The sequence below is a fragment of the Vespa mandarinia genome, chromosome 15 (assembly GCF_050613455.1).
Source record: "Vespa mandarinia isolate Hongniang chromosome 15, ASM5061345v1, whole genome shotgun sequence".
Classification (NCBI taxonomy): domain Eukaryota; kingdom Metazoa; phylum Arthropoda; class Insecta; order Hymenoptera; family Vespidae; genus Vespa; species Vespa mandarinia.
In genome coordinates this window covers 4,330,001-4,345,000 of record NC_140824.1, presented here as the reverse complement: position 1 = coordinate 4,345,000, position 15,000 = coordinate 4,330,001, and the positions used below count along the sequence as shown (strand labels likewise).

General features: G+C 30.9%; 1 protein-coding gene across 2 annotated transcripts in view; it reads right to left on the bottom strand.

Annotated features, from left to right (window-relative positions):
* CycD (cyclin D) overlaps positions 1-15,000 on the bottom strand; it is a 36,519-nt gene that overhangs the window by 14,309 nt on the left and 7,210 nt on the right. For both annotated transcript variants that reach the window (XM_085661646.1, XM_085661647.1), the window contains one exon: positions 12,616-12,831. In XM_085661646.1, the coding sequence (XP_085517772.1) occupies positions 12,616-12,831 (216 nt within the window). The remainder of the gene's footprint in view (positions 1-12,615; positions 12,832-15,000) is intronic.

Below are 15,000 nucleotides of genomic sequence, written 5' to 3'. Positions count from 1 at the left end.
TAATATTGATATGGTCAACGCATTTCTTAACTCGAATAAATCATCATATTTTATTCGACAAGTCATAGGCTCATACAGGTCACTTTCGTAATTATTGTGGCGCGTATTTACATATGTACACATACATATTATATAGTAATATTATATAGGCTTGTTAGTTCGGGAATGAATAAATCGCGGCGCCACAGTAGTAGTCGATGTTCAACCAGGCGCCAAATTTGAATTCGAAAGACCCCATTTCTCTTTTATAGTTTTTGTCGAATGTTTTCGATATGTTTTCCTTTCCTTTTTCTTTTCTTTGCTTTTTCTTTTTTCTTTCTTTTTTTCGATGGATCTCGATTGAATCGAACTTCTTCCCTATGTTTCTTAGCTTATGCACTACGAGGTATTTATTTTGTTAGGTGGGTCTTGAAAAGGCGCCTCGTCGTTCTTTGGCTCTCCTACACGACGTGTATAAAGAGGCACGCCATTGTCCTCTTCTGCCGGGCCCTTTCCAGGAATTGCCTTTGCGGCAGTACATCTGCTCCGGTTACCGACATGTGTACATGCGATATATGGGTATACGTACCGATATATATAAATACGTATATACATATGTGTATACATTATGTCTGTATAAATATAAATATAAATATAAATATATATATATATATATATATATATATATGTATATTTACATTCATGTGCTTGCCAAACTTCCTATTTGTTCAATTGTAAAAAAATATATCTAGGGTGGTTCATGTAACACGTTTATATAAAATATCTAGGGTGATTCGTATTAAAATAATGTTCTTGACGAAATCTCGTATATTTTCTTCATATATTAATTCAATTGATCGTTTATTATATATTTATATCACAAGTCGATGAAAATATTTTGATATGAGCAAAAAATAATATAAAGTTCGATCGATCTGGTCGAACAACCATTTTAAATCGATCGTAATAAACATTTGAAGTGCTAATAAATGAACTGTTTTATTACAATCGAACGTTTAAAAAAAGAAAAGGAAAACATAAAGAAATTCCGAGAAGGCGTCGTTTTACGTACGTAAATGCGAGTCTATTCTTAAGTGCGGGTACCCGCACGAGGCACACAAATTTAAATTTATTTCGTCGGTCGCAAGTACAAAAAAAAGAAAGAGAAGAAGGAAGGAAGGAAATAAGAGAGAAAGAGAGAGAGGGAGAGAGAGAGAGAGAGAGAGAGAAAGGTAACAATAAACAGAAATAAATTCATAGCTGGCAAATGTTATCAAATTATTTTTCTGTTAAAAAAAAAAAAAAAAAAAAAGGGAAAGAAAAAGAAAATTACTCTGCGATTATATCCCTTGTATCCATACGTCACATCTGACTTTGACATTGAAACAAACTAATTACTAGATATTTTACTTTAATGATACTAATATTCTTAATAATGATAATAATAAAAATTACTTCTCAAAAGTGATTTGTTGAACATCGTATACTTCATTCAAAATATAAAATATCAGTTTTAAATCCGATTGAATTTAAATCGACAATAATAGTAATAATAATAATAATTATTATTATTATTAATAATTATTATAATTATCTAAAGGAAAATTAATGAAATAATTTTGATTGAAATAATTGAAGAAACTGTTCGCATAAATGAGATTCCTCGAGAGATAGTTAGGACGAATAAATTCGACCGTATCGATACGTCACATCGAGAGAATTCAAGGCCGTCTATCAAGAAACTAGCCGGCTTGTCTATTAGTTTGGAGGTTAGAAAGTACGAACAGTGGATTTTTAAAAGGCGGCCTCGATATATCGGTACAGAAAAGGACAACCGACGAAACAAATTAAGGCACCGGCTTTGATTCAAAAGCAACCTCTTGACTTTTTAATAATAATTATGAATACACACACACATATACATACACACACACACACACACATACACACACAAATCGGTCCATATTAAACCAACAAATTTCATATCTATTTGTATTAGCAATTCTTTGTTTACTATAAAAAAAAAAAAAAAAAAAAAAAAAAAAAAAAAAAAAATATCTATATGTGCGCGTGTGTATACATAATATATACGTCATTTAAAATACTTTAGTTTCAATCGTTATTATTATAAATGGATTTTTATTTTTTCGAAATTAATATAAAATCATTTTTGATTAATAAATTGATTAAAATCGTCCGATAAAATTTGATATTTACGATGAAATAAACTTTTTTTTCTTTTTTTTTTTTTTAATCCTTTTTTTTTTATCCTTTCTTCCTAAAAGTTGACTCTAAATTAGGGGAAAAAAAAGAAGAAGAACAAGAAGAAGAAGTTCGAAAGTTCGTTTCGAAAGGCAAGTTTTTAAATGGCCTCGAATCGGTCAGCGTCCTCGAGCGATGCCCTCATCGTAAAACTATTTCTAAAACCTACAGCGCAAAATTCGTTAATGCGTACATGTGTATATATAGTACATACACACATACATGTACGCTTCTCGCAAAGTTACGATCAAGTTTTTACAATGAAAGAGAGAGAGAGAGAGAGTGAGAGAGGGGGGAGAAAGAGGGAAGAGAGAGAGAGAGAGAAAGAGAGAGAGAGAGAGAGAGAGAGAGAGAGAGAGAGAAAGAGGGGAGAGAGAATATAAAGCAACTTTTCATGATCCTGAATTAAGGACACTTTTTATATATATATATATAAAAAAAAAAAAAAAAAAAAAAAAAGAAAAAAAATGTATCTTCTTTTTTTATTTTCAAAAATGGCGTCGTATAGTTCCTTCAAAAAAGTTCTTCACTAATTAGATATTAATCGTCTATTACATTTCAAAGTTCTTTACTTGCGCGATAAAAAGAAAAGAGGAGAGAGGGAAAAAAAAAGAAGAAAAAAAAAAGGAGAGAAGATACTCTTTGTTAGAAAGCCGACATTTCGGTTTAGAGACTCTTAACGATCACGGTCACGCACGCGTCGTAATGTTAGGAATCTACGAGAGGTATTAGACGAATTCGAAGAAGAAGAAGAAGAAGCAAAAAGGAAGAAAAAAGGTCGATCGCCATTTTGTAAGTCGAATCTCGTTCAGTCTTTCTGCAAAAGAGGTATAGCAATGGAAAAAAATTTAATAGAATTTCTCGGTCACGTTTCTTCATTCCGTAAAAATCAGCAAGGTAAAGCTAAGAATTAGAACGAAAATTGTCAAGGTATTGCGTGACTAGTTGAAAGAACGATTTAAAAGAAAAAAAAAAAAAAAGAAAGAAAAAAAGAAAGAAAGAAAGAAAGAAAGAAAGAAAAAAAAAAGAGAGAAAAGACTTTTTTTTATTTCATTTCTCGAACGTTCATGAGAAGAATTTATTCATAATATTAATATTAAATTTTACAAACACATAATGTACTTCATTATTTATTACGAAGAAAAAAAAAATTTCTAATTAGCAATTCAATCCAACAGATAGTTATCAAAAATAATGTTCATCTTATATATATATATATTTTTTTTTTTTAAATAAAACAAAATATAAATTTGGTTATATATTATGTAACATTTTACTTTGTGTACACCGTATATATATATATATATATATATATATATATATATATATATGTGTGTGTGTATAGTGTTCCTTTACTGTGAGAGACGAATGGGTCTCTTATCTGAGACAACTCAACTTTTATCGTACTTGTCATTTTGCTACGATTTGAATTTTATCAAATTCACCCGTCTCAATATCTTGTCGTAAGATTTTTAATATTCATATTAAAAAGAAGAAAAAGATAAAAAGAAAGCTACTTCCGCTCTTCGCTTCGGCAATAAATTTTGTCTCGCGAATGTTCCTCGATAAAAATCCATCTCCCTTTCCCTCTCCCTCTCTCTTTCTCTCCCCCCCTCTATCCTCGAAATGAACGAACCGAAAAAAAATGTAGGAAAAAAAAAAACAAATAAAAGGAAAGCAACGGGATTCGAGGAGGTACGCTCTTTTTTTTTTACCTTCACCTTGCGTAACTACGAAAGAATCGTGCGATTTTTTTGCCGGACCACCTGCTGTCCTTTCTAATGAACGATCTAACGTGACTTTCAAAGCTCTCGAGTTGTCTAAAATGTGAGCAGACATATATATATATATATATATATATATATACACATACACCCCCCACACACACACATACATAGATACACTAATATGCACAACGAAAAATCGCTTATGAAATCTATGAAAAATAATCTATCCATTGACGTTTATAATAAAGAAAAAAAATGAGAGAGAAAAAGAAAAAAATAATCATTTGAAAATATCTTGTTTATTATTATTATTATTATTATTATTATTATTATTATTACTATTACTATTATTATTATTATTATTATTGCTTATTATTAATATTGCTATTGACATTCTATTATATATATTATAATATCTATTGACACTCGATCCCCTTCAGAGAATTTACTACACCCAATGATCTGTGTATTAGAGTCAACCTTTTTCCAATTTCTATTTAATCAGACACCGGCTTTCTTTTCTGATGTTCCCGTAACAAGTAGAATTTTACGAGATTAGGTTTGTCAGCCCAACACTCAACGACTCCTATTAAATCGGCTTTTTACGATCCACAAGGGATACTATTATCTTCCAAATATATTTATTATTTATTCTGTCAATAATTAAGTAGTCCTAGCTCTGAGATACATAAAAAAAAAGAAAAGAAGAAAGAAAAAAAAAAGAAAAAAGAAAAAAGAAAACATTTCTCATAAAATAGATCGCGAACAATCATTTGAAATAACATATATAGATAACAATACATATATTTATATTTCTTTTCAAATATTCGTTGATGTGAAATTTCCCTTCGAATGATAAACTTCGTATAAAGAAAAACGAAAGAAAGAGAGAAAAAGAGAAAGAGAGAGAGAGAGAGAGAGAGAGAGAGAGAGAGAGAGGGAGGGAGGGAGAGAGAAGAAAAGAATTCAAAGAAAGACAGAAAGAAAAAAAGAAAGAAAGAAAATAAGCACCTGTTACAAGAGAGTATCGACAAAGTTTAAGCAACAGGTTGCAACATATGATACTGCAACTTGTTACTTTTTATTTTAAGAGAGAAAAATGAAAAATACGGACACATATGTACCCGATGCAGGCGTATACACAAACACACAGAGAGATACACACATAGACACGGTAGACGCGCGCACGTACAAGTTAAAGATACGATGTGCCGAGAACGCGGATTTTTCGACGTATAAAAATCCCCTCGAAGAGGGGAAAAAGTAAACCGGAATTAATATCGAGATACGTACAGAGATAAAGAATGAAATTGGAAGGAAGTACAGAAAAGGTGCAAGCACGTGCATGCTGTTTGCGTGCACGATACTAATTGCAAGGGGCAGGTGTCTTGTGTCTTGGTTCGAAAGACAAGTACTTTGGCTTCTACATTGATGACGAACAAGACGATCAGGATGATGATGATGATGATGATGATGATGATAATGATGATGATGATGGTTATGCTCATCATGATCACTATGATCATCATTGCTATCAAGACTAATTATCTATCTTTTTTGTTTCGATCTCCCTCATTCCCCTTTTCTTCGACCTAATTGTTGAATGTATGACAAAAAAAGAGACCATGACAAATCATTCAAAATTATAATCCAAGATCAATAATATCGACAAACGATTTATTTATCTTTTATTTACTTTATCGTAAAAGAAAAAAAAAAAGAAAAAAAAATGTTTATCATAAGAAGAAATAGTAATCAGTTATTCGATTCTAATTATTCGACAATTAACAAAATAATTTCGCGATAATATATATACATATAATATAATTCTTCTATTTTCCTAATCACCGATAAAAGAATGAACGAATGAAAGAATGAAGAAAAAAAAAGAAAAAAAGAAAAAAAGAAAGTAAGAAAGAAAAGAAAAAGAAAAAAAAAAGGAACGAATACAAAAACAACAACGGCGATTCCGATGATCCCAGAAGAATTGAGAAACAACGAAACGTAAAAAAAAAAGAAAAAAAAAAAAGAAGAAGTAAATATAACAATTGAATCGAACTTTTTAATTGAAAGTCTCGAAGAAAACGGAAGACTGATTGCAGTCGACTTTGTCTCCACCTCCCTCCCCCTCTCATTCCCCATTCTCACTCATACTTTTAACTATAACAATACCTTTAAAAAAACAAGAAAAAAAAAAAAAAAAGAAATTGGGGAGGAGAGGAAGAAAAACCCATACATATATATACACAGCGTGTATAGAAGAAGAGACAAAGAAAAAGAATAAAGAGAAGGGAGAACCATGGCTTCCAGCTGGCACCCTTCTTGAAGGAGGCATGCCAGTTAACTCTCCTCCTTTCTCTGCTGCACCATCCCCTCCCCCTCACTCTCTTTCTCTCTCATAGAAATTTGCGAGTAAGTACGTGTTTCGACTTCCGTGCTGAAAAAAAAAAAAAAAAGAGAAGAGAGAAGTCGGAGGAGGAGATTATGATGACGACGACGACGACGACGACGATGATGATGATGATGATAGTAATAGGAGAGGGTGGTGGAAAAGGGTGGTACATATTCACACAAGACGTTCTAACTCAGATGCAGCTGGCAATGCTCGGTGCAGTACCCTTCTAAGGGGTCTTGAGGTCCAAGGGAAGGCGATTAAGGGAGGAGGGCAACAAGGGGAGGATTAGAAGGAGAGAACGAACGACGACGACGACGACGACGACGACGACGACTACGACTACGACTACGATGCAGCTGGCCCTCACCTGCTCTCTCTTTCTCTACTTTTCTGGCCCTCTCAACCAGCCGGCTGAAATATCTGCAAATGTCTCTCTCTCTCTCTCTCTCTCTCTCTCTCTCTCTCTCTCTCTCTCTCTCTCTCTTTCTTTCTTTCTGTGTACATGTCTGTGCACGTGTATAATTTAAATAATTAGATGATAATGATTCTTGATTAGTTATCTTTGTTTTTTTGGACTTTATTTTGTTTTTTTTTTATTACGACACTAAAGAAGCGTTTCCATGTTAGAGAATTCTTTAATCGTTTGTTCCTTTATTTTTACTCTAGCTTTTCTTTTCTTTTCTTTTAATTTCAGAGAATCAATAATACTTTCGTATTAATTAATATAATTAACTATTTCTATTTTATAAGTTTTAAACTAATATTTGTATTTTATACGTTAATGAATTTTTATTTATAAATAAGTAAAATAAATAAAATGTATATAATGAACTTTGTATGCTTCTTTTTTTTTAATCTTTTTTTTTCAATAAAATTATTCCAATTTTAATTAAAAGAGTCGAGCTATATTTAATTTGGTCAATTTTCAAACAATCGAAATAGAATTTTATTTTTATATCAATTAGTGAACATACATTCATCTATATATATATATATATATATATATATATATATATATATATATATATAAACACGTGCAGTGGTAAATTGAAGGGAGAAAGAAGGTGATGTTAATCGTCGCGTAAAACAGTCGAAACGTTGAAAGGATAATTGCTGTTTTCGGAGCAATTCCCTTACCCTGCAAGGGCAATAAAGCGAAGCAATGCTGTTGGCAAACACAAATACTAATACAGACACAGATGCACTCGAACGGATCGTAAGCGATGTTAACTTACTCGAACACCCGGCAATACATATAATATAATAAATACAATACATACATATATATATATATATACATATACATATATATATATATACATAAGTGTTGGCTCGTGCTCGTCGAGTCGTGTAATAAAAACCAAAAAACAGAGAAAGAAAGATAAAGAGAGAAAGAGAGAGAAAGACAGAGAGAGTGAGAGTGAGAGAGAGAGAGAGAGAGAGAGAGAGAGAGAGAGAGAGAGAGAGAGAGAGAGAGAGAGAGAAGGTAGGGAGAAAAGAAAAAAAATGACTAATCATCGAAAAATGGTGGGAGGAAGGTGGCAAGTATAGGCGTGGAGGTGTGTGTATTGGTTGGTGCACCTGCAACACGCACTCGTGCACATGCATTAGCACGAGCCACAACACACATCATATAACTTAGGCCAATAAAGTTACTAACTCATGCTCGACGGTGCAAATTGTCTGTCGATAGTTTTCTTTTTATCTTGTTGTTTACTCTCTTCCCCCCACTCTCCCCTCCAAAAAAATTCTTTTTTCATGCTCTCTTATTATCTCAGTAAACGAACCGTGAAAGAATTGGGAAACATCAAAATTTTCTATGATAATGCATAAGGATGAATAAAAAATTCCTAGATGCTTGTAGTAATTTTACAATTTGAAAATAAAACTAGGATCGACCTAAAGTGTCTTTTTTTAGAAACTTCTGTGGTCTAAAAAAATGATCACGAATATATGTATAGGTATATATATATATATATATTTTATATTGATCTCATAAAAAATAAGAAAAGAAAAGAAAAAGAAAAAATAGGAGAAAAAAAAGGAAAAAGAAAAGAATGTCAGCGTTCAATATACAATCTGTCACGTAGGCCTAGAACGCAGTAGTAGAGTATAATCAGGTCGAGTGAGTAAACAAAGAGGAATGATAAAACAGCTGACAGATAATAATGATCGTAGCGTCCGTAGTAATAGTAATAGTAATAGTAACCCCACCATACTAATATAGTAATATCGTGGAAAACCCATAGAAGAAGAAGAAGAAATACGTAATAGCAGTGATGTTCTCAGAATGATAATGACAACTCGATGATAATGATGTGTGATTATGTTACGTTAGTATTAGTAACATAAATCCCCTGACAGGTTTAACGTACTGTCTTTGCACACAACAATGGCGCATTAAGAAAAAAAGAAAAATTCTACGAGTCGTTTAGAACCGATTAGAAGAAAACCGGTTGTCCTTTTAAACGTTTTACATTTTTCTCCTTTTTTTTTTCTTATTTCTATTTTTCGTTTCTCTTTGCAATTTATAAATCCACAAAAGGTTTTGCATGAGAAAACCAACAGCCGCCATGTTACCTACTATTTTTTTTCCCCCTCTTCGATGTTCCATTCGTAAAGTTCCCTATGTATATATATATATGTATGTATGTATGTATCTCTGTATATATGTATGTATGTATCTCTGTATATATGTATGTATGTATCTCTATATATGTACATATGTATGTATTTCTGTATGTATACATAGCTGTGACAATCTATTTTCAATTCTTTAGAAACTTGTGTGAATCTATGTGACTATGTGTATGTTTACGATCGATATCGCAAATGGTATTTATCGATCCTTTGTTCGTGTGCAAAATCTCGGTTAACGGCGGCCTGAGTAAATCGCAATAGCCAAGGAAATCATCTTGAATGAAATGAGAGAAAAAAAAAAAAGAAAAAAAAAGAAAAGAGGGAAAAAAGAAAAGAAAGATAGCAAAAGTTTATATGTATTATGGAGGAGCATGGTGAAGGAGTACCGCGATTTTGCAAATCTGATCTTTTTTCTTTCTCTTTTTTCCGTTCTCTCTCTCTCTCTCTCTTTCTCTCTCTTTTCGTTTACATACTTAACTTTTTCCTTCTCACTCTTTCACGTTCTGTTTTCGAACGATATACCAGGGATAAGAAGAGCCACGTGGCTATGGCATTAGTTTTATTTTATCTGGATCGTTCGAGAAGGATAACGTCGTCGCCATTGCGAAGCACACACTGGATTAAATCGTTCTCTTTCTTTCACACCAACACCGGTTCTCTTAGACTCCGATGTTGTTTCGAAAGATTTCAATCCATGTATATACTGACGGAAGCGAAAGACAGATAGACAGACAGAGTCTCACAGAGAGAAAGAGAGAGAAAGAGAGAGAAAGAGAGAGAAAGAGAGAGAGAGAGAGAGAGAGAGAGAAGTCTGTGCTGTTCGATTTTTAATAAATTGAAATTTAAAAAAACTGCAAACTTTGCATATCTCCGCTTCTTTCAATATGGCGCCCGATGTCTGGCCAAAGTGCAAATTTGTTGATAACAAGTGGAATTCATTCAAGTAAATTTATACGAATTTTTTAATTCCATTATCTTGCCTTCCTTTTTTCTTTTTTCTTTTTCTTACTAATAATTGATTGAATGATTGAGTAATGATCGAATTTCTTTTTTTATTTTTATTTTTATTTTTGTAGCGATTAAAAACGCGAACGATACGACATCAAACCTCTAATAACCGAACTTCCCTTTCTTTTCCTATCTATTATATACAAGAAAAATTATATAACGCGTGTGAAAGTTGTAATATTATTTATATCAAATATAATTAAAGCTCAATATAATCGTTGTTGTAAATCATATTTTAATGGCATTAATTAAATTTTTCGCACGATAAGTCGATATAAAAAATTGAGAAATGTAGATAAACGTAAACGCGTGACTTTAAAGTTTCAAGTAATAAGGGGTATAATATAAGGTAAAAAAAAAAAAAAAAAAAAAAAAAAAAAAAAAAAAAAAAAAAAAACAAATTCAAAATGTTTTACATTGTTTAGAAAAAATCTACTCGAAAATATCAAAATCTTTGCTTTGCGTCGTACCCGTGAGACTCGTTGTATTCTCTTTAAAAATCGTATTGATCATCCCGTTCGATATGTTAATCGCATGAAAGTTTTATAGGAGAAATTTACGGTTATTTTCTGTTCGAGAGAATCTAAAAACTCTAGGGTGATTGTAAAACGTATCAAGTTTTACAATGGAGAAAATCCGAAAGAAGTATGTTGGTAGTAGAATTATACGTCTCGCGTTTCAACTTCGATTTATCGAAACGTATGCGCATAGAAAAAGAAAGAGAGAGAAAAACGATAGAAGGAAAGACTAGTGGCACCGGTTATCGATTCGATCAAGAACACCTGCTATTTTTATTTTATTTTTATGTATTTCTTTGTTTCTTTTCTTCTTTTTTTTTTTTTTTTTTTTTTTTTTTTTTTTTTTTTTAAGAATCCTATTAAAATTATTTGTCGAAAACATTTGAAATTTTTTCGAATATCCAAAATCGAGTATCAGTTTTTTCTTTCTTTCTTTCTTTTTTTCTTTCTCTCTCTCTCTCTCTCTCTTTTTTTTTTTTTGAGAATGCGACAGAATAACTCGAAGCAAACAAGTGATAGCTCGAGCAAGCCTAAATAGATAACGGGCTGATAGTACCATTATTTAATTTTCAGCGACTCTTGACAATCTCTCGCGTACTCGATCTCTCTCTTACTCTTATTCTTATTCTTATTCTTACTCTTACTCTTACTCTTTCTCTCTCTCTCTCTCTCTCTCTCTCTCTCTCTCTCTCTCTCTCTCTCTCTCTCTCTCTCTCTCTCTCTCTTTCATTTTCTTTTCAATTAACAACACTTAATAAAATCAATATGAAAGATTTCTTTAAATGTAAAAATGTGCATATAATAAAACTAATTTCTATTTATCTTTCACTCTTCCCTCTCTCACTTTCTCTTTCTCTTTCGCACATACACACGTTATCTAAATAACAGTAATGAGGTTGTCTCAGCAAGAATCGTATTACGTATGCAAGATGAACATTTATATATATATATATATATATATATACACACCCACATCCACACATGTATACATCTACACACATGTATACATCTACACACATAGAACTCTCTTAATCCTTCTATCCAAAGAAGTAAAAAGACGACAAAATATTTCTACGTGAATCTCGTATGGAACTATTACGTATTACATTTCCCATAATATATATATACATATATATATATATACATAAAGAGAGAGAGAGAGTGAGAGAGAGAGAGAGAGAGAGAGTGAGAGAGAGAGAGAGAGTGAGAGAGAGAGAGAGAGAGTGAGAGAGAGAGAGAGAGAAAGAGTGTATATACTCTCATATGACCGAGAACTATCGAGTAACATACTACTGAATCTGTAAGAAGATTGAAACTGACGATATTGAAACGCTTGTAGAAGAGACGACATATATCTTCTTAACGTTCTATTTCTAAGATCTACCTTATTGCTACGATATCACGTTTTACTCGCAAAAGAAAAAAGCGCAAAGAAGTAAAATGAAAAAGAAGAAAAAGGGAAAAAAAAATCTAATCTTACTACGAACTCGTTAGAAAACGATCGATTTACGTTAAGAAAACCGGTGTTTACGTAATGCCTCTCCCTTTTAACGATTAAAAGAAAGATCTTCTCGTAAAGAAGCATCGAATATATCTCAAAGATAAAGAGCCTTAGATTAGCGTCCATTTATAGATTTATTTAATATGATCCATAATAACACAGAGAATATTAATACGAAGGTGGCTTAATTCATTCTATTTCTTTTTTTTTTTGTTTTTGTTTTATATATATCATCGTACTCACGTATTAAATGTTAAAGCGATAGATTTAATTTTCTTTCGAATTCTATTTCTTTTTCTTTTTCAATTGACAAACGATTTTATAATTAATAAATTATTTCAATGTTTAAATAACGACGTATATTAATTTTAATGATCAATTTGTTAAATAATTATTTGATTAAATATTTATACAAATAATATGATAATGAATTGAAAGTAATAATAAAAAAAAATTAATATATAAAATATTATATATAAATGATAATAATAAAAAGAAAATGTAAAGAGACACAAGATGTTTTAATATTAGCAATGATGATTAAATTTAAAATGATAAATAATAAAGAAAAGATACTTCACTTACCCAGAGATCATCAAGAGTAACGGAGTTATCCGTATAGAAAACAAGGACCTCGGCTGTTAACGGAGATGCTTCTCGTAATTTCGATGCGAGGAGTAAACAGGTCGTTCCCAATAGTTGCAGCTGCGATTTCCTGATCGGGCAGATCGAGAGGAACCTGTCGACGTAGTTCATCGATAGGGGGAAGACCTCTTCTTGGCATTTTTGCTCTTCGCATACCTGCAACCATCGATTAAATTCATTTTAGAGACTAATCGATTTCGATCGTAACTCTCCATTAAAATTATTTCTTTTCTCCTTTTTTTGTTAAAAAAAAAAAAAAAAAGAAAAAAGAAAAAAAAATTGTTTGTACGATATTTAAAACAAAATTTGCGGTCCAAGCGAAATTTTATTCGGGATTAACCTTCAATTAACTTTCGGGATTATCTTTTAATCCTAATTAAAATCAATAATAAATAAAAGTGCAAACAACAGAAAATAAATAAAGAAATGTATATAAATTTTACTATAAAAAGAAAAAAAATAAATAAATAAAAAAAAAAATAAAAAAGACGAAATACTTCTGATAGACTGATTATATTATATGAAGGAAAAAATAAAATGGGGAAATAAAGAAGGGGGAAAAAAATGAATTGAAATAAAAATAGAAATATTTCTACAATAACGCGATTTTAATTATACCATTACTTATACGACAACGACATATACATACTTGTATATTTCGAAAGAAAACGACTTTTTTTTTTTTTTTTTTTTTACCTAGCGGCCAAAGATCGAACGATCGTTGATAAAAAATAAAGAAATAAAAAAGGACACAAAATCAATTTTAAAGTGCGAAAAAAAAAGAAGTGAATGAAAGAGAAATATTTCGCGCGATTTCGTAATAACGTGCGAAGGTCGGCAAGGATATGGTTTCACGATGGTTCCTATGGTGTCGTCGACCTCAACGACAATTTATGTTCGATCTCTTAAATTTCTTATTTCGAGATGAATATCAACGATAAATACACACACACACACGCACACACAGAGTGAGGCAAAAGTTCCTAGATATTTTTAAAAATCAATTCATTTCGAAATATTGTTCATACAACTATGCAAAATAAAGTTTTAGTATCATAAGCTAGTTACCTTGTGATTTTATAATCTACGGTTTTATTGTCTACTTATATCTCACCATGTATATTGGTAATGGGGAAACGTTGCAAAATTTGTCGATATATATCGCGTGTACTAAGATGAAAGGTTAATGCCGAGCGCTTGACCACGTTTGACCCTTTTTACGCTCGAAGATTAACTTTATCGTTCTGTCGTTCAGTCAACTCGAGATTATTGCTCGTGTCCTGAATGTTAAGCGTGCGACACCGTGTATATGCATATCCTAAGGCACGGATTAAGGATCCCGCTTATATCCTAAACTCACGAATATTAAGGATGCCGACATTTTTATTTCTTTCCGTCAGAAAAAAAAAAAAAAAAAAAAAAGAAAAAAGAAAAAAAATATATATATCCTTATTAATTAAGAATATACGAACGTAATTTAAAATCCGGTTTTTTTTCTTTTTCTTCTCTCTTTCTTTCTTTTTTTTTTTCGAATCTTAAAACTTCATGGCAAATAAGAAATAAATTTATTTAATATAATTCATTGATTGCTATATTAATGTTTTAATTATTTTTTCTGATGGTTTATATATATATATATATATATATATATATATATATATTTAATTAATTTAATATTAATTTGATATCCATCTATTATATATATATATATATATATATATTTTTTTTTTTTTATTTATTATTATGATGCTAAGTATTTATTACACGGTAAGTCAAAAAAAAAAAAGAAGAAAAAAAAAAGGATAAATGTGTAGGTAGTGTTTTGGAAACAGTTTTGATGTCAGCTGCAAGAATATGTAATAAAGGATATAGAGGGGTTCCATTTAAAAATGGAAACGTGACTTTCACAGGGCTCAACGAGGTCATCGCAAAGTCAAATACTACTACGGTGCTATACGTCGATTATATTATATTATAGATATAACAATTTGATCAAAATAGGAATATATATTTTGGATTGACGTCAAATAAAACTTAATCACCTTTTAAACGTCTCTATTAAGATATTATTATAGTAATTTAAAAATTATAGTAAATTTAATAACATGATAATTATTTAATGTGAATTACAATATGGAAAAGAGAGTGAACTATTAATCGATACAAATTTCTTCGATGTAAATATTATTGTTCAAAGTTTGCCAAATTGAATGCAGATTTGTCAATGTTTTCAAAATTAAAAAAAAAAAAGAAAAAAAAAAAAAAAAAAAAAAAAAAAAAAAAAAAAAAAAAAGGAGGAGGAAAAAAGTTGGATTATTTAAAAAT